This window comes from Balaenoptera acutorostrata, chromosome 3 (genome assembly GCF_949987535.1).
Source record: "Balaenoptera acutorostrata chromosome 3, mBalAcu1.1, whole genome shotgun sequence".
NCBI classification, from domain to species: domain Eukaryota; kingdom Metazoa; phylum Chordata; class Mammalia; order Artiodactyla; family Balaenopteridae; genus Balaenoptera; species Balaenoptera acutorostrata.
The window spans coordinates 26,437,216-26,462,820 of NC_080066.1; the positions used below are offsets into that span (position 1 = coordinate 26,437,216).

The 25,605-nt window shown below is 42.8% G+C and overlaps 2 protein-coding genes across 2 annotated transcripts in view; one reads left to right on the plus strand and one right to left on the minus strand.

The window, feature by feature from the left end:
• NET1 (neuroepithelial cell transforming 1) overlaps positions 1–949 on the minus strand; it is a 50,096-nt gene extending 49,147 nt beyond the window's left edge. Inside the window, exon 1 of the mRNA XM_057544057.1 lies at positions 687–949. Within this exon, the coding sequence (XP_057400040.1) occupies positions 687–814 (128 nt within the window). The 5' untranslated portion in view covers positions 815–949. The remainder of the gene's footprint in view (positions 1–686) is intronic.
• TUBAL3 (tubulin alpha like 3) lies at positions 813–17,871 on the plus strand. The gene is made up of 6 exons (XM_057542053.1): positions 813–954; positions 1,390–1,445; positions 4,248–4,391; positions 8,986–9,229; positions 15,198–15,346; positions 16,755–17,871. Exons 1-6 carry the CDS (start codon positions 813–815, stop codon positions 17,697–17,699), a joined length of 1,680 nt encoding a protein of 559 aa, XP_057398036.1. The 3' UTR covers positions 17,700–17,871.
• Positions 17,872–25,605: the final 7,734 nt, after the last annotated feature.

The following is a 25,605-nucleotide window of genomic DNA, read 5'->3' on the forward strand; positions in this document are numbered from 1 at the left end:
CTAGTGTCCTTCCTTTGCAGACACACGGGACAGAATGTGAAATGGGTCAACAGCTAAAAAGTCGGCGACCATCCTCTTCGCTCTCTTTACCCAGGAGGCTGGGGCCGTGAGCTGCGCTGAGCACCGACTTGGCCAGGGCTCCAAAGGAGGGACTCTGACCTCGGCAAAACTTTTCATATTAATGCTCGTTTTTAGGCTAAAAGTTTGGCGTCTGGTAGAAGTCCTCTGGCTCGAGGGACGATTTCTGTCCCCTGACCCAGCAGTTCCCCGTGGGCATTTAGGAACCTTCCCAATTCCAGCCCGAAACCTGCCGGATGTGCAGAGGATCTCCAAGGCCCCCTGAGGGAGGTGGGGGAAGGGGAGGGGAGGAGACTGGAGGAAGGGGGAAGGGGAGAGGTAGTAAGGAGAGGCGTGGGAAGAGGAAATAAAGGACGAGGGAGAGGATGATAGGGAGAGGATGATAGGAAGAGGGGTAGGAGGGTGAGAGGAGGAGGAAGAGGAGGAGGAAGGAAAAGAAGGGGGAGAAGGAAAAAGGGGGGGAGAAGGGGGAGGGGGAGAAGAGGGAGGGGGGAGGAGGAGGAGAGTAGGCAGCCCGGCCCTCCCCTGCCCCTCCCCTCCTCCCACCCCCGCCCCAGCCTCGGACCCGACGCCAGGGGTCCCCAGGCGCCACCGCCCCCAGCGCTCACCTGCCGTCTGGCCCCAGTCCGGGGGTGTCGGCCGAAGGCTCTGCGGCGCCGCCCCCGCTGAGTCCCGAGGCCCGGCGGCTTCGCCTCCGCGGCCGGCTCTGCTCCTGGGCCGCCAGCTCGGGCTCCATGGCGTGGAGGGGGCGGCGCGGTGGCCGGGTGCCCGGGAGGCCCGCTGGGAGCCGCACGGCGCCCGGCCGCTTCGGCCCGGAGAAGGGTTCCTGTCAGGAGGGCGCCGCCACCGCCGCCTCAGCCATCGCCATCTTCCGGGGTTTGAAAATGGCGGCTGCGCGGCGACCAGCCAATCAGGGGACGGCGCGCGGTTGCTAGGAAACGTGGAGTCCCGCCCCTCTCCTCCTACCTCCAGGCGCTTAACTTTATAGAAACTAGAAGGGGAGGGTAGTCGAGGGGGTCTCCCTGTTGAAAACGGGTGACCTGGGATTTAGTTCTGACTCCATTCCTAAATCTCCAAGGCCCGATTAGTAGTTCACAGTTCATTAGGACTTTCATCACAAGCCAAGGCAAATTGGAAGCATTTTAGATCTTTCTTAGCATGTGGGGAGAGGATGAAAGTAAAATGAGGTTTGCACACGCTGAATTATTCATGTAAGATAAATCCCGGGTCACCAAAGGTATTGGAAAAATGTGTTCTCAGGGCTGTCTCTAGGAAACCAGTAAATCTGATTATGAGACCTCCTGTCTCCAGAGCAGAAGAGAGTCCAAGTGCCTTCATCCTCTAATTATAAGAAGGCACTACAGCAAGTAAAGGACCTTCTCAAATAAAAAAGAAAATTGTTAAATAGCACATTCTTTGGTTTAAGATACTGCTTTCTTTATGTCAGAGGCTTTAAAAATCACCTCCCCTTTCACACTCTGATTCCCTTTCTGGGAATCCATCCTAAGAAATAAAATTGTATATACATTGAAGGGTGGCAATATATGCCACCCCCAAACATGCCGCTTTGGCAGGAGGATTATTTTTAGCTGCAGGCACTTGAAGAACACCAGGTGCAAGAAGGGCCTTCTGACCTCCCCCTTTCTTCATGAAAGCAAGAGATAAATCTCCCCTGTGATAGCGGCCCTCCCCATATCAGGAGGATGGGGGGAGTCAGGGACAGAGAATTCTGTACAAACAGAACTTGTTTAAATAACTCTTATCTTCCTTTGGTCTCCCCGTGTATTTTACTTACTCTTCCACAATTCCCTCTCATTGTCCAACCTCGTACATAAGCACTAAGGTTTTGCTCCTTCTTTGGGTCTTTATTTTCCTATGGAGGCTCCTCTGTACATGTAAAAATCTGTTTGCTTTTCTCCTGTTAATTCAAATTCTGTCATTTTAACTCTCATGCCCAACTGGATACCCTAAGAGGGTAGAAGTAAAGTTTTGTTTCCCCTAAAACATGAAGATATTAATGGCATTGTTGTTTATAATGTCAGATAAAACAAAGACGATCTAAATAAATAATAATAGGAAAATGATTAATTATGGTTGATCCACTGGAAAGAATATTTCAGCCAATAAAAGTTAACTATGAAGTGTGTAATAGAATAGTGTATTGTAATTTTAAAAGAAAAACGTGGAATGTAGAGGTATATTCAGTTATGAATTACAGAGATTTAACAGAGGAAAAAGATGAAATCAATGTATTAAAATTTCTCTAGGTGGTCAGATTTTGGGTATTAAATTTCTTTTTTAAACTTTCCTGTGTTTTATAATTTTTTTAAATCATGAGGTACTGAACTTGCACTACAGTTATGACACAAGGAAAAAAAGTTATAGTTTTTTTTTAATTGAAATATAGATTTACAATATCGTGTTAGTTTCAGGTATACAGCACAGTGATTCAGTTTTATATATATATATATAATATATATTACATATACATTACTTTTCAGATTCTTTTCCCTTATAGGTTATTACAAATATTGAAAAAAGTTTTAGCTTTAAAAAGGGTAAGAAGTTAGAGAGCAAGATGCCCATGGCTAAGAATCACTTCTATTCTATCTCTCCCCCAAAATTAAGGAAGAAAGTATTGCTTTGTAGCAGTTAGAGTAAAACAGTACAGAAATGTCATCTAGGGAGTTGGTCTCCACCAGACAGAGCTTCATAGGATGCAAGGATTTAGATTGTACCATATGAAATTGCTGATATTTGACCTTTTTACTCACAGAAAGAACAATTTCATCCTTTCAACCTAGTACTTAGTTGAGATCATCCGAAGTTAGAATCTGTCCTCAGCTCTTCGATGGTATAAAAGGAGATGATCAGTCCTTTGGGAACTTGTGATAATCAATTCCCACAGTGATAGCTAATCCAGAATGTGGATGTGGGGATTCTCAGTGGGGAGGGATTTCTTATCAGTGACTAGAATACTGTTGTTTTAGTCAGAACATCCCTTTCCAATTTTCAGACACTTGTGAACTTACTATTTTGTTCAATTACTCACAAGTATTGTATTTACTGAATTCCTATTATAAGAGGCCCTGGCCTATACACTAGGAAAGCAGTGCATAGAAGACAAATTTTAATCAGAAAATTGCTGGGTACCATAGAAACAGAGCAAAGGACAGTGGATTATTCTGAAGGTTGGCTATTCAAGACATGAAAAGTCTGGTGAACTGTCTTGATCCTACAAGAGGTCAACGTTCTAGTGTCTGAACGTCCCTGCCCCCAAATGCAATGTCTTACCCTGCCTAGGATAGCGCTGAATACACGACAAATGTTCCCTGACATATTAACGTATTAACAGGACAGGGTTTGAGGAAACTGTTTAACATATTCTTCAGGACAGAGTTTGAGAAAACTGATAAAATTTCAGTCCCTATCTATCGATCTATCTATCTATCTATCTGAAATCAGACTCTAGATTTCCCTTCCTGAGAAGATATTCCTGTTATCTTTTTTTTTTAATTAAAAAAATATATTTACTTATTTGGCTGTGCCGGGTCTTAGTTGCTGTGCTCGGGATCTTCATTGTGGCATGTGGGATCTTTAGTTGCAGCATGCGGGGTCTAGTTGTCTGACCAGGGATCAAACCCGCTTCCCTGCATCAGAAGCACGGAGTCTTAACCGCTGGACCACCAGGGAAGTCCCTCCTGTTATCTTAATTGGACCTAAATGTTACCCAAATTTCTTTAACCATAGATTTACAACCATAGATTTACAACTATTCTTAGGGGGGGATTTCCTCAAAGAGTATTTCCAAAATCTTCAGCAGTTTGCAATGACACCGATCACTATGCAGGTTGATATTACACATATTCAACAACTAGTATACGGATATAAATTAATATGTAAATCAAGCATTCTAAAATTCATTCCCTTATATCATCTAGATAAATCAAACTCTGTTTTTGTAAAACTGCTTATCAAGCGATACATATGCTGGTTTTCATACATTCTTAATACAAGAGAAGGATTCTTTCTTAAAGACATTTGTTATTTTCAACCTAGGTATACGTCGCTAGCAGATTTGGATAAGCTTTAGAGAATTCATCGGTAGTTGTGCACAGACTTTATCACAGGGTGTTCAGGCAGGCCCATCACAGCTCCTCTGACACCAGAGAATTGAAAAACTGAAAAGAGGCTGTGCTGCTTTAAGCGTCTCAGCCCTCAGGTGGAGTCACTTCCTGCCCTTTGATAAAGCTCACCTGGGCGGCTCCTCCTGTCAGTACCGCTGGGCAGCGGGGCACCTGCAGATCAGCATGGTAAGTGGCTTCTATGTTGCTGACAGTGTTGCTGTCAGCAGTTGTAGCAACTTTTTTTCATCATGTGTGTCTCTCTTTTCCCCCACCAAACAATTCTTCATAGATTCCTAACACAAGAGAAGAAATTTTTAAAGAGGCATTTGTTTTTTTAAATATCTGTGTTTGGATCAGCTTTGAATCTGCTCTGAATCTCATCTATTCATCTATAATTCTGCTGCTTTTAGGACAAGCTTTGTTGATTTGTAGTGGTTCACTGCCTTTAACGGAAGCACTGAGGCAAGATCCTCTCCTTCCTTTAGTTTTTACATTTGCTTTAGACCGAGTGTGCTGGTTTTTCTGTAGAAATCAGTGGCTTCGTTTTTAGTTATGCTTTCAGAGTTTCTGGGGACTTCAGACCCAGGTCACCATTGCTGAGCTCATAAATGTGAGGTTGGGTGAAGGGCAGGGACCTCTATGTTGTCCTCTCTTGAGTCTAGTTCTTTGGGGACAATAATTAATACAGTTACTTACAATAATTCTGTTTGGGGACCACCTCTTATGATTCACTTTCCTTTCACTCTCTTGGTTCCTTTTTTTTTTTTTAATTGACATAGAGTCGCTGTACAATATTATATGTTACAGGTGTGCTATATAGTGATTCACAATTTTCAAAGGTCATACTCCATTTGTAATTACTATAAAATATTGGCTCTATTCCCCATGTTGTACAATGTATCCTTGTCACTTATTCTATACCTAACAGTTTGTACCATTTAGTCCCCTACCCCTAAATTGCCCTCCCCCCTTCACTCTCCCCTCCGCTAAGCACCAGTTTTTCTCTATATCTATGAGTCTGCTTCTTTTTGTTATATTCACTAGTTTCTTGTATTTTTTAGATTCCACATATAAGTGATATCATACATGTTTGTCTGTCTCTGTCTGACTTATTTCAATTTTCCAAGTCCATCCATGTTGCTGCAAACGGCAAAAATTTGTTCTGTTTTAATGGCTGAGTAATATTCCATTGTGTGTGTGTGTGTGTGTGTGTGTGCGTGTGTGTGTGTGTGTATATATATATATATATACATATATATATATGTATATATATATATATATATGACTTATTTATCCATTCATCTGTTGATGGACACTCAGGTGGCTTCCATGTCTTGGCAATTGTAAATAATGCTATTATGAACACTGGGGTTCATGTGTCTTTTTGAATTAGTGTTTTTGTTTTTCTCAAATATATACCCAGGAGTGGAATTGCTGTGTCATATGGTAGTTCTCTTTTTAGTTTTTTGAGAAACCTTCATACTGTTTTCCACAGTGGCTGCACCAATTTATGTTCCCACCAATAGTGTTATCTCTTATGTTCCAGTCACAGTAATTTTTAGTCTTAGAATTTTTAATTCTTAAACGGAAGCAAGCATTCAAATTGCTTTTTCATCTTTGATCTTCTCACCCCATTGGACTCTCTCTCCAACATTTTAAGGATGCTTATTTTATATTTTGCTCTTAAAAATTATGCCTTCCTACATCAGGGATACTTGCAATAATGGAAATGCTGTGTCTTGACTGTATCAGTTTTGATATTCTGGGTGTGATCTTGCAAGATATTTCCACTGGGGGAAAACAGGTAAGGGATCCATGAGCTCTTTCTGCATTATTTCTTATAACCACACATGAATCTACAATTCATATTTATCTCAAAATAAAAAGGTAATTAAAAAATTGTGCTGTCCTAGTAATTCCCAATAAGCTTTAAAGCAGCATTTATTAATGCGCTGTGACATCACTACTGATATTCAGTGGGCATTTTACAGTCTTTTTTTTTTATATAGTGTGACTAATATTTTAACAGATAGTTTGGAAAGGAGGAAAAGGCTAAGAATAAGGTGGAGATAGCCTTCTGTCCCCGGGACACAGTTATGAGATAAACTCAGCTGCTTCTCATACCAGGATGGGCAAGATTGGTCCTTCTTGGGCCAAGTATTCCTGCCAAGTTCAAAAAGCTCAGTTTCCCTCCTATGTCTATATCACTTGGGAGAACAGTCCCCATGAGGAGCAGCAATTGCTTTTCATGTTGGTGATTATTTTTACTGTGAATATTAAGAGCAAGTACCCTGTGTGCATGCCCTGTGGACTGGGTGGGAAACAGCCGTGGAAGGATGTTGTGAGAGAATCTACGTGCAAGTGGTTTTAATGACGCAGAAACAACGAATTCGCCGCCCCTTCCCCCCGCCCCCCCACCCCGCCACTTTTAAGTTTGTACCTAAATCTAGGAATTGGGGTAAGTTTTGATCTGATTACAGTAGCTAATGTACTGAGATCATCTTAAGTCCTTTGGGAGGAGAGAGGAATGAAGCTGTGCTTTGCAGACTCAGGTGTTAGAAGGCTGTTGATGATGGAATATGTTGCTTTGATTTTTCTGTGCCAGATAGAGGTTGGAAAAATTGGTTGGTACTAAGTGAAGTGCTTTGTAAATTGAGTTCACTGCCTTTGTCATGAGAGACATGGTTGCCTACAAAAGAAATCAGAGGGAAGTTCTACTCAGGTAATGAACTCCAATTCCTCATAAAGCACAGAGCGCTGTGTTGTTATGCCCTGTGACTCAAGGAGACAAAGTACAGGGTTTGTGCGGCTGATTACCAGCAGAGTGAGCAGAGTCTGGGTCAGATGGCAGGGTTGCGACTGGCCACAGCGACCTCCCTCCCCTCCTCCAATCGGTGGTCTTTTTGTGGTTGAATCTCAGACCTTGGGAAAGTGCAGCCATGGACAGACAGAGGAGGGCGGGGTTGCCTATCAGCATATCCGGCAGACAGCCTGAAGGGTCCTGATGATGCAGTAGACAGACTTCTCACTCTGTAAGACCCTCTGCACAGACTTGTTCCATGACCATTGGCAATCAAAACACAACGATATTAAAGCCAGCAATTGCTGTCCCTTTAGATTTTTAGGATTTAACTTTTTCTCCCCTCTCTTAGATGAGTAGATATTTAAATTACAAAAAAAAAAGTTGTTTGCCTTAAAAAAAAAAAAAAGAATGGTAATTTAAAAGTGGGAGAGGAGAAGGGAGGCTAATGAGGGTGAAGAAAATAAGTAAGTTTAAACAGGAAAAAAAATTCTACCCAGTTGTAATTAGAGTTAATATTTTGATGCATTTTAAAGACTTTTTTCTGTGCTTATTTTTATTTTTTATTTTATTTTATTTGTTTATTTTTATTGATGTGTAGTTGATTTACAAAGTTGAGTTAGTTTCTTGTGTACAGCAAAGTGATTCAGTTATACATATATATATTCTTTTTCATATTCTTTTCTATTATGGTTTATTACAGGATGTTGAATACAGTTCCCTGGGTCATACAGTAGGACCTTGTTGTTTATCTATTTTATATGTAGTAGTTTGTATCTGTTAAACCCAAACTCCTAATTTATTTCTCCCCTCTTCTCCTTTGGTAACTATAAGTTTGTTTTTTATGTCTGTGGGTCTGTTTCTGTTTTGTAAAGAAGTTCGTTTGTATCATTTTTTTAGATTCCACATATAAGTGATATCATATGATATTTGTCCTTCTCTGACTTACTTAGTGTGATAATCTCTAGGCCCATCTATGTTGCTGCAAATGGCATTACTTCATTCTTTTTTATGGCTGAGTAAGCTTATTTTTAAATATATTTGACATCATACTTTATATACAATTATATAACTTGTATGCTTTCACGTAACATTTTAACATAAGCATTTCCCATGTCATACAATTTTTTGGTAACTATTGAAGGTTTGCATAGCATGCCATTGTATCAATGTACTTTCCTTTAAATGCCCAACAATAGGTAGATGGTTAAGTAGATTGGTTCTTGGTTTTTACTCTTATAAATAATGATACCGTGAATGCCATTGTGCCTAAATCTTTGCATTTTAGATCATTTCTTTCTTTTGTAATTCATTTATGTCATTTGCTTATTTATCTAATAGATGTCTCAAGTATTTTTTAATTGATGTATATAAAATTGCCTTATGTATAGCTCATATATGAAGGGCTATACATAAATCCTTTTTTATATACATCAGTATTTTTGTTTATTATAGTATGGAGTTCTTACATTTTGGGGTTATTAAATCTATAGCATGTTTCCTTGGTAAATTTTGCACTACTTTTAAGCTTAGAACATCCTTCCTTATTTAGAGCACATATGAACAGTAAATGTAAAATCTCAAGATATGAGATTTACTGCAGTGGGTTTTAACATATATCAGGCTGTACATTGATTTTGGTTTTATTCCTTTCCAGTAACTAATTTTTTTTCTGGGTGAGGAAGCTTGATTTTATTCATATATGATATGTCTTAACTCATTCTTAGCCCATTACACAATAGGTGCTTAGTTTATGTTGTTTGAACTGGAGTCCTTGGTTAAATTGTTCCTGAAGCTTACCTGTACCTTGGTTTTTGGTTTCCATGAGACAGTTTTCATTAGCTTTACCACAAAGTTCTCTTGCTGGCATACGCTAGCCTGCTTTCTCTCAGCCCTGAGAGGACCTGCTGAGTGATGTAGCTCGTGTTATCACGTTAGGAAGATGCACAGCTGTAATTTAAATACTATGGCTCATTTCAGAGGGAGTGCCTGTCTGTCCACATTGGCCAAGCTGGCGTCCAGATTGGGGATGCCTGTTGGGAGCTCTACTGCCTGGAACACGGAATCCAGCCAGATGGTGTTGTTCTCGACGGCAGGCAGGATCCGCAGGCACGTGCCAAAACGGAGCCTATGGGTGCATCTTTCGATTCCTTCTTTTGTGAGACCAGAGCTGGGAAGCACGTGCCCAGAGCACTCTTCATGGACCTGGAGCCAACTGTTGTAGGTAATGTACATTTTACGTTCTAGTGTACTTAACCGGATCCACAACCCAAACAAGCAAGTATCAGTGGGTGGGATCATCAGATTATATGAATCTATCTGAACGGGATCATATGGCCCTTTTCCAAATTTAGAGCATCTCTCAGTGGACACTTAGGGTGATCAGAATGACAAACAAACCCAAAGGGAAGACTAGCTTAGGCTCCTTTTTCTGTGTGATGAAAAGAATGAAAACCTTGTTAGTTTCTCCACACAATCTACTGTAACAGAACACTAAATCTTTTCCTGGGTTTGAAAGCCAGTTGCTAGAAGCTTCTGACAAAGAATCTGAAATTTGCATTACCTGCTTTTAGAGAAAAGAATAGTTGAACATGATTCCAAAGAAGGAAGGAGCTAAATAACTCTTCTAATTGTGGGGAAATGATGATTAATGATTATAAAATGATTACTTATGATTATTAACAGCAGATGTTGTAGTATCTCGTGCAAAAACACTTGAAATGGAGCTGGCGAAATGCTGGGGAGAGAAAGGGTCTTGCTGACTTCAGAGAAAACTACAGAGGAGGGTGGGTTTGGGTTTGGTACTCTGTATCAATTATTTTCTGCTGTGTAATAAATTGCTTCCAAACTTAGCAGTTTAAAACACCAACGACCATTACTTTGTCCATGAATCTGCAGTTTGGACAGGGCTCAGAGGACAGCCCGTCTCTGGTCCATATGGTGTCAGGAAGGAAGACTCAAGTGGGAACCGGAAGATTCACTTTGAAAGTGGCTCACTCGCTTGGCTGGCGATTTGGGGCTGGCTGTTGGCTGAGAGCTAAGCCAGGGCTGTGTGGTCTCTGTGGGCTGCTCGGGCGTCCTCGTGGCATGGCAGCTGGGTTCCAAGAACAAGCATCCCACGAGAACAAGGCAGAAGTCCATGGCATTTTTATAACCTGGCCTCAGAAGTCACATTGTGTCACTTCAGCTGTCCTCCATGGGTTGAAGCGGTTACAAAGATCCATCCTGGGAAGGGATATAGACCTCACCTCTTGATGCAGAAATAGAGAGTTTCTAGAAGCACAAGTGAGATTGGAAATACCATTACAGTCATCTTTGGAAAATACAGTCTGGATTGGAGTTCATTTCCTCATCAGAACGAAGTCAGAATCGAGTAACAAACTGATGGAGAAAGTACGTTGATGTCAATGTGAGGGAAATGATAGAAAGGTTTTTTTAAATTAATAGGTGGAAGTTAAGAAATGTCAAGGCCAAGATGTATACTGATTCAGTATTACTCCGCTAAATGCTGTGAAAGAATTAAAAATAAGGAGCTAATGATGGCTTCAAGAACAGGCAAGACTAGTATGGAACCTGAGAGAGGCAATCACGTCATATTCTGACTTGAGTTATAAGTGCCCTAAGAGAGTATCTGAATTTTTGTTTCAAACAAATGGGCGTTTGCAACTGTGAGCTTTAGCTGGAGTCTGGTGTGTCATGATGCTGGGCAGGGTACAATACGTCCCCAGAGGACCTTGGTAAATGTAGCTGAAGGAGCGACGTGAGAAGCCACATCCCAGCATTATGAATATTGTGGCAGATATTTTAACTTGTGCTAATCCAAAGACCTAGGCAAATAGGAGGACCCAGGATCAGAAGCTAAGCAAGCTGCAGGAGAGACAGTCGGCAGGCAAAGACCAGAAGAAATTCCCCAATCCTCTAGAACTCAGCCTGGAGGGAGGGCAATTTTGAGGATCTTGAGCTGGTCCAAACAAAGCACCGTAAGCTCCAGGGTTTAGAGAGGAGGCACTGATTTTCCTTGTTTGATTCAACAAATAAAAGTGCCTCATATGGCTAGACACTCTCTTGACATTGGAGAGATATATAGTATCAGTCTTCCTGGAGCTTACATTCTAGTGGGGTGCAGACCTATAAAAGCCAAATAGTGTGTCTGGTGGCGATCGGAGCATGGGGAAACACAAAGCAGGGCCATAGGGGAAGGGAATATTGCATGTGGGCTGAGGGGGCTGTTTTTCAAAAGGAACGTCAAGGAAAGCTTTACTGAGGAGGTGGTGTGTAGGGAACTGAAGGAAGTGAGGCCTGAGCTTTACCTCTCTGGAAAAGATCAGAAAAGACCTTATGGACCAAGTGATAGTTCCTCTGAGTCTGGAAGACTGGGCAGGAGGATTTTAATAGTTCACAGGTGAGAGAGAATGGAAACCATGAGCAAAGACACATCCAGACACCCGTGAGTGTTGTTTCAGCTTGAAAATGAGGAGGACATTGATATAGGGGAGTCCTAGAAGGCTTAACCTGGAATGGAGGTAAGGAAGCCAAGGAACCATCAAATAATAATCATGTTTAAAAACCACCAAAGTCCCTGTGGATGCTGGTTAAGGATTGTGGGCCAGGTACATGATCTCTGAGCAGGGTAGAAACATGGCAGAAGTTTGTGTACTTGTGAATGGTGGTGCTATATCACTGATCTCCCTGAAAGTGGATTTTACTGAAAGAATTTATGGAACTAACCACCCTCAAGAACTCAATTGGACATTGTCTTGAAGAAGCAGGCTTCCATAGATTCTCTACTTAAGCTGAACTCAGCCTTATTGCTTCAGGTGAGAAGCAAATAGTCTACCTGGAATAATATGCCCACTTGTTTGTAAATATATCTTTAAAACATCCCAACTTTGGTGGTTGTTTTTTGGTGTGCATATGTTAGTTAAAAGTAATTTCAACTCAGTTTTATTAAATTTAAACATTTAGGGGTGTACCAAATTGTGGTCATGTACATGGTCATATACAGGAGAGCAAGGTGTACTGAGGGGACCACCTTGCTCTTAGAAAATGAGTGCTTTTCCTCTTAGGCAGGAGCATCTAGGTGTCTGATGCCAAGGCCATTGGGGTACATCTGCATAAATACATGACATGAAGCCAATTTTATCATTATTATTTATAATTGTTATATGGGCCATGCATCATGCTCTGTGGTCTTTAATCCTCATGATAACTCACTGGGGTAGGTCTTGCTATCATCCCCATTTGTGAGAGGATATAACTGGGGCTTAGAGACAGTAAGTAACTGCTCTATAGCTAAGTGAGGAAGGCCAGCCATGCACCCAGGAAATTGATTCTTGAGAACATGCTCTGAACTGCTATGCAATGCGTATCCCACCCGCTGTAACCAGGGCAACATTCCCAGAGCCTCCCTAGCCCTCAAATGCCGCTGCGTCAATCTTCAGGAATCACCCTGTTTGGATAATTCTAAGATAGGAGAGTGTGACCTGGGCCTCAGACATGCTGTGTTTTGATGTTTTCTTGTGCTGCCCGGGGTTTTAAAAGGGAATGAAACCAGCAAGGGTTGTGCTTGGTTGTATAGACTACTGACATCTTCACGCTATTTCCCTGCTTTAGGCATTTGTGTTAACTGCACTGAGTGGTGTGGGCATTTGAGTTTGCATGCTTCTTTGTGAAAGCCTCTCTTTTTTTTTTAACATCTTTATTGGAGTATAATTGCTTTACAATGGTGTGTTAGTTTCTGCTTTATAACAAAGTGAATCAGCTATACATATACATATATCCCCATATCTCCTCCCTCTTGCGTCTCCCTCCCACCCTCCCTATCCCACCCCTCTAGGTGGTCACAAAGCACAGAGCTGATCTCCCTGTGCTATGAGGCTGCTTCCCACTAGCTATCTATTTTACATTTGGTAGTGTAAATATGTCCATGCCACTCTCTCACTTCGTCCCAGCTTACCCTCCCCCTCCCCATGTCAAGTCCATTCTCTACATCTGCGTCTTTATTCCTATCCCACGCCTAGGTTTTTCAGAACCATGTTTTTTGTTTTTTTTTTTAGATTCCATATATATGTGTTAGCATACGGTATTTGTTTTTCTCTTTCTGACTTACTTCACTCTGTATGACAGACTCTAGGTCCATCCACCTCACTACAAATAACTCAATTTCGTTTCTTTTTATGGCTGAGTAATATTCCATTGTATATATGTGCCACATCCTCTTTATCCATTCATCTGTTGATGCACACTTAGGTTGTTTCCATGTCCTGGCTATTGTAAATAGTGCTGCAATGAACATTGTGGTACATGACTATTTTTGAATTATGGTTTTCTCAGGGTATATGCCCAGTAGTGGGATTGCTGGGTCATATGGTAGTTCTATTTTAGTTTTTTAAGGAACCTCCATACCGTTCTCCATAGTGGCTGTATCAATTTACATTCCCACCAACAGCGCAAGAGGCTTCCCTTTTCTCCACACCCTCTCCAGCATTTATTGTTTCTAGATTTTTTGATGATGGCCATTCTGACTGGTGAGAGGTGATACTTCATTGTAGTTTTGATTTGCATTTCTCTAATGATTAGTGATGTTGAGCATCCTTTCATGTGTTTGTTGGCAATCTGTATATCTTCTTTGGAGAAATGTCTATTTAGGTCTTCTGCCCATTTTTGGATTGGGTTGTTTGTTTTTCTGATATTGAGCTGCATGAGCTGCTTGTAAATTGTGGAGATTAATCCTTTGTCAGTTGCTTCATCTGCAAATATTTTCTCCCATTCTGAGGGTTGTCTTTTCATCTTGTTTATGTTTTCCTTTGCTGTGCAAAAGCTTCTAAGTTTCATTAGGTCCCATTTGTTTATTTTTGTTTTTATTTCCATTTCTCTAGGAGGTGGGTCAAAAAGGATCTTGCTGTGATTTATGTCATAGAGTGTTCTGCCTCTGTTTTCCTCTAAGAGTTTTATAGTATCTGGCCTTACATTTAGGTCTTTAATCCATTTTGAGTTTATTTTTGTGTATGGTGTTAGGGAGTGTTCTAATTTCATTCTTTTACATGTAGCTGTCCAGTTTTCCCAGCACCACTTATTGAAGAGGCTGTCTTTTCTCCACTGTATATTCTTGCCTCCTTTATCAAAGATAAGGTGACCATAGGTGCATGGGTTTATCTCTGGGCTTTCTATCCTGTTCCATTGATCTATATTTCTGTTTTTGTGCCAGTACCATACTGTCTTGATTACTGTAGCTTTGTAGTATAGTCTGAAGTCCGGGAACCTGATTCCTCCAGCTCTGTTTTTCTTGTGAAAGCCTCTTTTGAAGCATATAACTAATCATTTAGATTGGTATGCTTTTCCAGCACACAGCTGGCTCTTTATCTTAAAATGCAAAAGTGCCACGCATGTGTGGTGGGTTGAATGTTGTCCCCCCAAAACTCTGCATCCACCTAGAACCCCAGAATATGAGTTTATTTGGAACTGGGGTCTTTGCATAGTTAAGATGAGGTCATACCGGATTAGGGAGGCCCTATGTCCAATGATCTGGTTGGATATATGGATGATATATGGCCCATATAACAATTATAAGTAATAATGATAAAATTGGCTTCATGACATGTATTTATGCAGATGTACCCCAATGGCCTTGGCATCAGATACCTAGAAGCTCCTGCCTAAGAGGAAAAACACTCATTTCTAAGAGCAGGGTGGTCCCCTCAGTACACCTTATGAGAAGAGAGAACACACGGACAGGGAAAGGGGGCATTGTGATGGGGGCAGAGATGATGTGATGTAGCTGCCAGTAAAGAACTCCAAGAACTGTATGCAGTCACCAGAAGCTGGGAGAGAGGCATGCGGCAGTTTCTCCACCAGAGCCTCCAGAAGGAACCAACCCTGCCGACATCTGGACATTGAACTTATGGCCTCCTGAACTATGAGGCAATAAATCTCCCTTGTTTTAAGCCACCAAGTTTGTTGTACTTTGTTACAGTGCCCTGAGAAACTAATAAAGGGTGTATGACGGGAAAACGTGCTTTCAATTTATATGGGGATAATTATACCTTTTCCTCAATTAAGAAAGGCCAGTTGGGCAGTTTAAATCCATTTCTTTATAGGACATTAGCAGACAGAAAGCAGGTCAGGGTACAGGGCTGTGCAAGAGTTAGGGGTGGGATGGAGTGGACTGCACTGACCTCCTTTCCTCTCGGCAGACGAGATCCGTGCAGGCAGGTACCGCTCACTCTTCCAGCCGGAGCAGCTCGTCAGCGGAAAAGAGGATGCTGCAAATAACTACGCCCGTGGTCGCTACTCTGTGGGGCCGGAGATCCTCGATCTGGTGCTGGAGAGGCTCCGAAAGCTGGCAAGTGGCTCCTCTCTCCTTCCACAGGCAGTGCCTGTGTGCCTGTGATCCTGCGGGACCTGCCTAAGCAGCACTTTCTACCTCCGCCTCCATCACCACCCAACCTCTCCCCTGGGAGCCTCCTGCGCATGCTCAAAGCTCGGCTGGTCCTGATGTGGGCACTGACTACCTTCCTTACTAGGCAGGGGAAAGAAGCCTTTGCACTTACTTACAGCCCCCATCGACTATTTTGTTTTTCTTTTTATATTTATGAGGAAATGTTTTATTTCCCCCCCTGTTTTATTGAGGTATAATTGACCTATAACATTGTGGAAAGTTAAGGTGTACATCATGGTGATTTGACACAGGAATATATTGCCAAATGATCACCACAATCAGGTTAGTTAATACATCCGTCCCTCACATAATTACCCTTTTGTGTGTGTGGAGACGACAACATTTAAGATCTGTTCTCTTAGCAGCTTTCAAGTTTACAACACAGTGCTGTTAACTACAGTCACCATGCTGTACATTAGATCCCAATAACTTAATCATCTTATAACTGGAAGTTTATACCCTTTGAGCAGCATCTCTCCCCCGACCCCAGTTCCTCACAACTACTATTCTACTCTCTGTTTCTATGAGTTTGGCTTTTTTCGATTCCACATATAAGTGAGATGATGCAGTACTTTTCTTTCTCTGTCTGACTTATTTCACTTTGCTTAATTGCCCACAAGGTCCACCCACGTTGTCACAAACAGCAGGATTTCCTTCATTTTAATGACTAGCCTCCATCTACTCTTGCTTCTGCTGACTCATGGCTTATCTTTTTATCAGAGACTTCCAAAGAACTCTAAAACCTGTCATTTTCCAATAGTTACTAAGATTTGTAAAGTTAACAGGAGGCACATCCTACCTGGAGATCAGTTACCCTTTACTGACAGTTAATTCTTCCCTAAGGACCTGTGTCTGGAGAATCCTTTGTCTAGTAAAAATTTTGATGTTTGGCATAATCATTAGGGAATACAGTACCTTTTACACCAGCACAGTAGATTGGGTATGAAAGTGAAAGGTACTTCATCTACTGGTGGGGGGGGGGGGATTATATTACTTCAATATTTTGCTTGTCATTTTCTTTGTTATTGATAAAGACCTTACTTTAGATCACATACAGATAAATTCATCAAGGGTAGCAAAAGACAGTTGAATATTTATGCTTTGCTTACAGTAAAACTCTAAGCACTTCCCGCACTCCAGAAGTAACTACTCAAGTATGTTTCAAAGTAAATATGTTTGTGATGAGTTAATGATGGTAAACCAGTTCTTTCTGAAAGTTTCTGTTTGTTTTGGGGTACTAGTTGTGTCCCACGGTTACCACTGCTTCTGGGTTTATTTGGCTGAATTCTTACGTCCCGTTTACTTTCCTCAGGCGGAACAGTGCAGTGGTCTTCAGGGATTTTTGATTTTCCGAAGTTTTGGAGGAGGCACTGGATCAGGATTTACGTCTCTCTTAATGGAGCAGCTCTCCACAGACTACAGCACGAAGACTAAACTGGAGTTCTCTGTCTACCCAGCCCCCCGGATCTCCACGGCTATAGTGGAGCCTTACAACACCATCCTCACCACCCATGCCACCATAGAGCATGCGGACTGTACCTTCCTGGTGGACAACGAGGCCATCTATGACATATGCCATCGCAAACTTGACGTTGAACACCCCTCTTATGCCAGCATCAACAGGCTGCTGAGTCAGGCAGTATCTTCCATCACCACTTCCCTCCGGTTTGAGGGGGCCGTGAACGTGGACCTGATTGAATTCCAGACCAATCTCGTACCTTACCCTAGAATACACTTCCCCGTGACCAGCTTCGCCCCCATCATCTCTGCGGACAAGGCCCACCACGAGGAGCCCTCTGTGTCACACATCACAGCTGCTTGCTTTGAGTCCTCCAACCAGCTGGTCAAGTGTGACTCTCGCCTGGGGAAGTACGTGGCCTGCTGCCTGCTCTACAGAGGGGATGTGGTCCCCAAGGATGTGAACACGGCAATTGCAGCCATGAAGACAAGGAACTCTGTCCAGTTTGTAGATTGGTGTCCAACTGGATTCAAGGTGGGCATCAATGGTCATCCCCCCCGGGCAGTGCCGGGAGGGGACCTGGCCGAGGTCCAGCGGGCTGTCTGTATGCTGAGCAACAGCACGGCGGTCGTGGAGGCCTGGGCCCGTCTGGGACACAAGTTCGACCTCATGTACGCCAAGAAGGCGTTTCTGCACTGGTACATTAGGGAAGGCATGGAGGAAGGCGAGTTTGTAGAAGCCAGGGAAGACTTGGCAGTCTTGGAGAAGGATTACGAGGAAGTGGGGCGAAGTTTCTGATGCAGATCTGACTGGTGACAATGAATGCTAAGCTGAAGTGTCACGCTTTACATTTAAAGGCTAGAGTTCCCCTGATGAGCAGAAAAAGGAAATTAAGTCAAGTGAGACCCCGAGTTCCAATCAAATGGGTCAATATTAACAATGAGCCCACATTTCCTTGTCTGTTAGTGTCACTCAGCACTGCTCCCTGTGAACCTTCAAAGATTTGGAGTCCTTTGACTTTCTGGGGCTCATCTTTTTTTTTTTTTTGTCAGAATGGAAACCTGGCTTTATTCTTTGCTTTTTCAACCAAGTGACTGTGAAACCCTAAAGTGAATGCTTTCCCTTTCCTGTTCCTGAGGTGGAAAATAGCATGTGATGATTATTAATGTTATTTCCCCATATATATATTTTGTACATTGATTAAATAATGAGTATTTTCAATATGAGTCTTTTCCTTCTTCCAAGGCCTTAAGGTCTCAGTTTGCTTTTTGTACAGACAAACAAATAAACAAACAACAAGAATATTCTTGGGTTTTTCAGAAGTTTGAATCTGTGTGTCCTGCAGGTCAGAAGGTGAAAGTGATTTCTTTCAGCTCCTCTGTCCTTGAGGACGTGTTCTGGAAGCATGGCCAGCAGAACCCTGCATGGGAGCCATTTAAGACGTTGAGAAAAATTGCAGATTCTTGAGCTTCGTTATGGACTTGCTAAATGAGAAGCCCTGGGAATTGGAGGGAGGGTCAGCTGAGGATTTAAGTTCAAAAACCACTTCATGGAATTAACTTTGGGTATTAAACTGACTCATGTTCAAGCAGGTGATAATTTAAAATGGACAAAACAGCTATAAATGCATTAAAACGACTAGCTAGATTTTAAAGATCCATGATGTTTAGTCTACTAGTGGGAAGTAAGATAAATAAGACACTGCAAAGGTGCTCGCTTGGGCTTAGGTGTTGCTCTCGGGCTGATTGTAGGCAGGTTTCAGGTGCCTCATGCACCTACAGGGCTGACCTTTCAGCCTGGGCCCTCCAGTTACTCTCTCTTGGTCTCCACGTGGTCAGTGCTTTTGGTCCGGCTGGACACGGAAGGTAACAGGCTCTAAAGCCTTGGCTGGAGGCCTAACGTTGTGGTTCTTGTTGTGAGATTTATCAAAGTGCAATGCTACCACCTTCTTCTTGCGTGTGCCCCCGGGACCCGAGAACTGCCACTCCATCTTATTTATTTGATTTATTTATTTATGTGGGATCTTCCCAGACCAGGGCTCAAACCCATGTCCCCTGCATTAGCAGGCGGATTCTTAACCACTGCGCCACCAGGGAAGCCCTGCCACTCCATCTTTAACACTTTCCTGGTAGATGCTTTTACGAACCAAAATCACTGCGCTGAGATGTGGCCTTTAAGAGCGTCATTCCAACAATGTACCACTTTGCTTATTTTCAACTCACACTGCTGTCACCACGGAGGCCAATGACTGCAGTTTGGTGGAAGTAATGTTTAGACACTCTTCACCGTGTTCGCACACATTCCGTTCAAGCTCGACGGCTCACCCCTTCCCAGCACGTTTTTTTTTTTTTTCTTTTTTTCCTCTCTCCTCTGCCTCTGCTCCTTCTCACTACTTTCTCTCTCCTTTCCTTCTGTGACCGTGGGGTGTAATTCCGACTTCAAACCCAGATCAGACGTCACCTGTTGCCTGTGGCCCCTTGGGAATATAGGGAGGGTGGAGATACACTATGAGGTTTCTCACTATACTGAAAATACTGTAGTAAGTTCTCATTGATGAAATATATTTTCTCATGTGAATATCCTACATAGTAGTCTGAACGTTTAGTAGGCTTTTACTAAGAAAAAATGTTTTTATGTACATGTGTTATTTCTCTCTTTAGACACTGGAGGGCGCTAGTGAAATGCTTAAATAATTGCTGTTCGTATGTTTTGTTATTTTAGTGTTCTAGAGTGCATTTGAATGTGTGTGTGTGTGTGTGTGTGTGTGTGTGTGGGCGTGCGCACATGTGTGAAAAGACATTTAGAAAACTCAGAAAAGACCATTTAGAAGTTTCCTTTTGTTTTTAAAAATTAATAAACTACTAAAATTAAGATTAAAATCCTAAAAATTTCTTAAATTTTTAAGTTCAGCTTGTAAATCTTATCATTTCTAAGTTTAGCAAAGTTAAATAATCACTTTTAAAGGGAATATGTTTGAATTTTTGGTGCCCTTTGCAATCTTAGATAAATGCTCGAATATTTTAGGTTGTATTTATAAATTTATTTTATTTTAAGAATTTTAATTGACAAACTTTCCCAAGAACTCTAATTCTTTTAGAATTTGAAAAAGAATAGATACATGTATATGTATAACTGAATCACTTTGCTGTACACCTGAAACTATCACAACATTGTTAACTATACTCCAGTATAAAATAAAAAGTTAAAAAAAAATCTAATTCTTTTATATATATATATATATATATATATATATATATATATATATATTTGGCTGTGTTGGGTCTTCGTTTCTGTGTGAGGGCTGTCTCTAGTTGCGGCAAGCGGGGGCCACTCTTCACCGCGGTGCGCGGGCCTCTCACTATCGCGGCCTCTCTTGTTGCGGAGCACAGGCTCCAGACGCGCAGGCTCAGTAGTTGTGGCTCACGGGCCTAGTTGCTCCGCGGCATGTGGGATCTTCCCAGACCAGGGCTCGAACCCGTGTCCCCTGCATTGGCAGGCAGACTCTCAACCACTGCGCTACCAGGGAAGCCCTAATTCTTTTAAAATAGAATAAAGTAAACTATAAATATGGTGATTAGTATTCTTATATGTTCCAGACTGTCTATAAACTAGTAAGATTTTTATTTAAGATCACAGGTGTAAATTATTTACTCAATTTACATATTTAAAATTGGAATTATAAGGCTGACTATGATTCTTTTAGGCCAAATACTCTTAAATATTATACATACTGTACTTTAAATGCTAATTATGCACAGATTCCTTGTCTCAAGAACTTTAATAATCCTTATTTAATTAAGTCATTCACCAGTTATTTACTGAGTGCCTGTCATGTGTTCCTCATTATTCTGACCACTGGGGATAAACATTAAGCCCTCCCGCCCCGCCCCCCCCAAATCCCTGCTCTCATGGTTTATATGGTAGTGAAGGTGGGGTGAAAGATAATAAACATGATAAATAAGTAAGTTATATTGCATGTTAAAGGTGACAGGTACAATAGTGCACAAAGGAAATAATAGAGCCTGGTAAGGGGAAAGGAGGTTGCAATTTGAAATAGGGTGGTTACTAAAGGCCTCAGTGAGAAACAGGCATTTGACAGGGAGTTGGAGGAAGTGACACAGGGAGAATGCAGATGCCTGGAGGAAGAACATACCTGGCAAACGGAACCTGCAAAGGAGACTCAGAAGGAGGGGCTATTGAGGAACGAGGGAAACAGAGTATGATGTCCTGAAAGCCAGGCTGGAAAAAAAGTGTGTGCGGGGGGCAGGTGGTGGTTCACCTGGTTGAGTGATGCTTACAGATCAAGAGGCGTGAGGGCGGAGCCTTGACCACTGAACTCAGCAACGTAGGGGTTCTGGCTGACCTTCGTGAGCAGTTTCAGTGGAAGGATAGGGATGGACGTCTGACTTCGAGAATGAGAGGTAAGTAGAGGGAACTTCTAAGGGAGCGCTGTCAAAGGGAGCAAAGGGATGGCCACCGCCCGGAAGGGGTCAAGGGCTTGTAGGCTGTCGTGTAGGTTTCTGTGCCGATGTGAACCAGGCAGCGGGTGGGGTGACATTGACGATGTGGGAGGAAGAAGGGCCAGTTGTTGGCTCAATGTCGTAAGCAGGCGAGAGGGGATGGGAAGCTGGTGCAGAACACAGCGTGGCCGTCCACCAGGAGTGGGTGGGCGTGTGGGTTTCTAGCGTAGAAACAAGGGCAGAGTGCGTGAGTCCAGGTAGGTAGATGTGGGGTGTGATTGTGAAATTTTGCTTCTGAAGCATCCAATTTCCTTGGTGGAGTAGGAAGCAAGGTCACCAGCCGAGACTGGATAGGGAGGATCTATGAGAGGTTTGAGGAAAGAAGAGGAGGGAGAGTCTAGGACAGTAGGCATGTGAATGGTGTAGAGAGATGTGGCCTAATTGCTGAACAGCTTTAAGAGCCCGTTTGAGGCGTCTTGTCAGGATTTTAAAGTGAGATCAATCAGTGTGTGTGTGGCTGTGACAGGATCTTTGCAGCTCTCATGGACATGCTGAACCCTAGGCAACCGTCCATAACAGAAACTTCATTAATTAAAGGACGAGGTGGGATCATTGTGTCCTATGCCTGAAACTAATATGACGGTGTATGTTGATTACACCTCAATAAAAATACATTTAAAAAAGAACGAAGTGTCCCATAGCGCACGCTTAGATTTGAGTCATGCGGTTAGTTTTCAAGTCTGATTCCATCTGTGGTTCTTACTAAGGTAGCTAGCTACACCATTTGATTAGGTTTTGTCTTCCTCTGGCTCTTAATATATAATCAATGTCTTCTAGTTTAATACTACATACTTTTGAGCTCATGTACCTCCCATTTCTTGGAATTACATAAAACATCTGATTGAATTCTGGGTATCCCTCGGCTTTCCCTGATTATTTGGTTACAGCTTCCAAAATTATTCCACTGCCACGAAGCAGGCACCGTTGTCGGCTGTTGGTATTTGTTTGCGGGGTTTCTTGTTGGGTAGAACATTTGGAGATCCTGTCATCCATGCACTTGTCTCCTTGGAGAAGGTTCACTTGGCGTTTGAGCCTCACTTTATTTTAAAAAGAGAGCTTAAACCAGTTTTTTCAAGGGAGCTCAACACAATTCTCCCCCTCTCCCCCGCCCCCGCAAATGATTTTACAAAGTGAAATCGAGAGTGAATCTTGGTTTTACAAGGTGAACTCAAGGGTGGCAGATGGCAGCGGTGGTGATCTCTGGATGTGGCCTTCTACCTTCCCGCATGTTGTTGATGTGACTGTGACGGGGTCCATTCTGGGGACTGGAGCACGGACAGCAGAATGCTGGGCTCAGCAGGAGCCTCCGGCAGGAAACCTGTGCTTTCCCTCTGTTCTTGGTGGGTCCAGCTTTGGCAAATTCTCCTTAGTTTGTTAAGCAGATGCTTCTGCTCACATTTAAATCACCTGTAAGGCTCTGAGGGCATTCTAAACACCAGACCCACCTGCTGAAGACATAATAAGTCCTAGTATCTGTGTGGGGCTTTCCTAGCTGCTTCCACGTTTGTGGTTCACTGGGGCTCGTGCTAGCCCTGTAAGGCAACAACATGGCTCGTGTTTTTATGCCCTTTGTACACGTGAAGGGTCAGTTCTGCATGGAGCGATGAGCAGAGGCTTTGTGGCCAGAAAGATCTGACTGTCACTTACCAGCTGGAAGACCTTGGACAGTTCCCTCACTTCTCTGGGCGCCAATCTCTTGCTTCAGGTGCAAAGCTGAATCCTCTAGAATTCTGTTACGTATGCCTTTCCCCTTCCTCTGCCAGTAAACCTCACCACCTTAGATACATTTTAGCTTATACGTGATGGTGTATTTGCAAAAAGAGCAAGAGAAAATCTGGCATTTGCAATGATCTGTGCCTTCTTTTTTTTAAATCACCGTTTTGATTGGAGCTTTTGTGATGCAGGTACCGTGATACAAAACAAAGCAAAACAAAACTTTTTAAAGCCACTTATCAAAGTCCGCTAGAGGCTGCTGTTATCAAGGCTTTGCTCACCTAGCCATAGGTCCTGAGGAGACAGCTGTGAACTTGGGCGTGCTTGGGGGTACCAGCTGCAACTTTTAAGTTCTCCTAGTTTTCGGTTGTTCATGGAAATGTCACACCTGCTTGATCTTTTCCTTAGCCAAGCTAATCTCCTGCTTCCTGTCCTTTGCACCTTTGGCGTGAACAGAATATGCACTATTAAAGCAAAAATAAATATTAAATGCAAATTTTAAGAAATCTTCAAAATGGAAAAAAATAATAGCTACCTTAAAATATACTCATGAGAACTCCATGAGGTCACATTCATAGAGGTTTCCTGGTACATCAGCACTGAGGCAAGTTAAAGGATTTGCTCAGAGGCACATAAGAAGAGGAACCCAGACTCACATAGGTATTCTGAGTCTCGGGCAGGATTCTTTCTGCTCTATCATGAGGTTTTTTTCCCAGGATGGAAACAACAGTTGCATTTCGGTTTTTTGAACATTGGCTCTGTTAAGAGATGGGGTAATTTTCAAGTTTAGCTTAACATTTTAAAAAATGCACAGTTTCGCTTTTGCCAATAATGTCCACCAGAAGCAGGATTGTTGAGTTAAAGGTAAAGTGAACTTGTGATTTTAATAAGTATTTCCAAACTGCCTCTCAGAGTTTATATTCCCACCAGCCAGCAGTGGAGGAGGGTGGCTTTTCACCTCATTAATCATCGTGTGGGCCAGTTGTCAAACAGGGACATTTACCTATTTGATGGGTGACAAATTCTATATGAGTGCAGGTTTAATTTGTTTTCTTAGCAATGAAGTTTAGCATCTTTTCATACATTTAAGGATCATTTGTATTTGTGTGTGTGTGTGTGTGTGTATGCTCTATTCATGTCCTTGCTTATTTTTGGGAGGGGATTGTTCTTTTCAGTTTTTAGTAGCTCTTTATATATTTGATCAGTAAGCCATTTGTTTTACATGAGTGGCAAACATTTTTCAAATCTGTCATTCATTTGTCTCTTGACTTTCTGTCTGGTGGTGGTGGGGTTAGTTGCTGGTGTGTGTGTATGTGGTTTATTTTACTGTGCGGAAGTTCCTTTTATGTATTCATGACTTGTCACCATGCAGAAGGCTTTGCTGCCAGAGGCCATGAGAGTTCTTGCCGATGTCCATTTCTACTGAACTTTTACTCATATTAAACCTTCTCATCTTGCTCTGAATTCCTCATGTTTTTTTTTACACTAATTGCTATCATGTTGCCATTCATCACTTATATACTCCCTGGTGGTATCTGCTTCTTTTCAAATTTTGCTTTTGTCTGTTCACTTAGACTGTTGAGTCATGGAGAGCAGAGGCCTTGCCTCCCACATCAATATCCCCCACTGGGTCCAGCACTGGGTTGGACAGTGACCATGGGTTCAAGAAGGGCCTATTAAAGATTGGTGGCCCAATCCCTAGCAAGCATGGAGGAGCTGGAGGAGCTGGGGGTGTCTCCCATTAAACCCAGGGGCCCACTCAGCAGCAGATCCCAGGCTGTGCCCCTGGGTGGGACCAGGCCATGTAGATGGCTCTTGATCGAACGACAGCCGGCACAGTCCTGCCAGCTTGGCCTTTCCCAAGCTCTTCTTTCAGCCCTCCTAAAACCTCCAGGAACCATTCCTGTCCTGGGAGAGTTGGAAATGGACTCACATGTCACCTCCGTCACTAGCTGTCCCCTTTCCAAGCCCAGAGGCCTGAAAGCAGCCGGCTGAAGAGGAATTGAAACCAGCCAGGGGTTCAAGAAGCCATCGGTTTTAATGGGGGTGAGAGGGGAGGGAAGGGAATGCTGAGTGCCCTCATCTTCTGGCCTTGTCTGGGGAAGGTGGGTGTGTGGAGGGGAGAGGGGCTCTGCACGCCCTCTTCTCGGGCACTGGGTCATGCGGGAGCAGCATGGAGGACAGGAGTGCATGACCTTTGCCTCTCATTGTGGGGAAGAGAGAGGAGATGCAGAATGTAGGTGGAGACATCAATGGCCTGGTATCTGTGAAGCTGGGACTGTACTGCATTGGTATGTGCATGTACAGAGGAGCAGGGAGCTGGGCCAGAGGCAGGAAGGAGCAGAGGGGTTGAGCAGTGAAGCAGCCTGGAAAACAGGGCCTATTCCTCCAGTACGAACCAACCCTCCCTCCCCTCCACCCTGACCTCTGTCCTTGTCCCAGATGGGCCGCCCTCCTGCTGGCCTCTGCTT

Excerpts from the sequence above, each read along its gene's own strand:
- TUBAL3 (XM_057542053.1), top strand. The coding sequence starts at position 813 with ATGGCGTGGAGGGGGCGGCGCGGTGGCCGGGTGCCCGGGAGGCCCGCT. Across the intron at positions 4,392-8,985 it reads GGCACCTGCAGATCAGCATG|AGGGAGTGCCTGTCTGTCCA; the intron begins GTAAGTGGCTTC and ends GGCTCATTTCAG. Across the intron at positions 9,230-15,197 it reads CCTGGAGCCAACTGTTGTAG|ACGAGATCCGTGCAGGCAGG; the intron begins GTAATGTACATT and ends TCCTCTCGGCAG.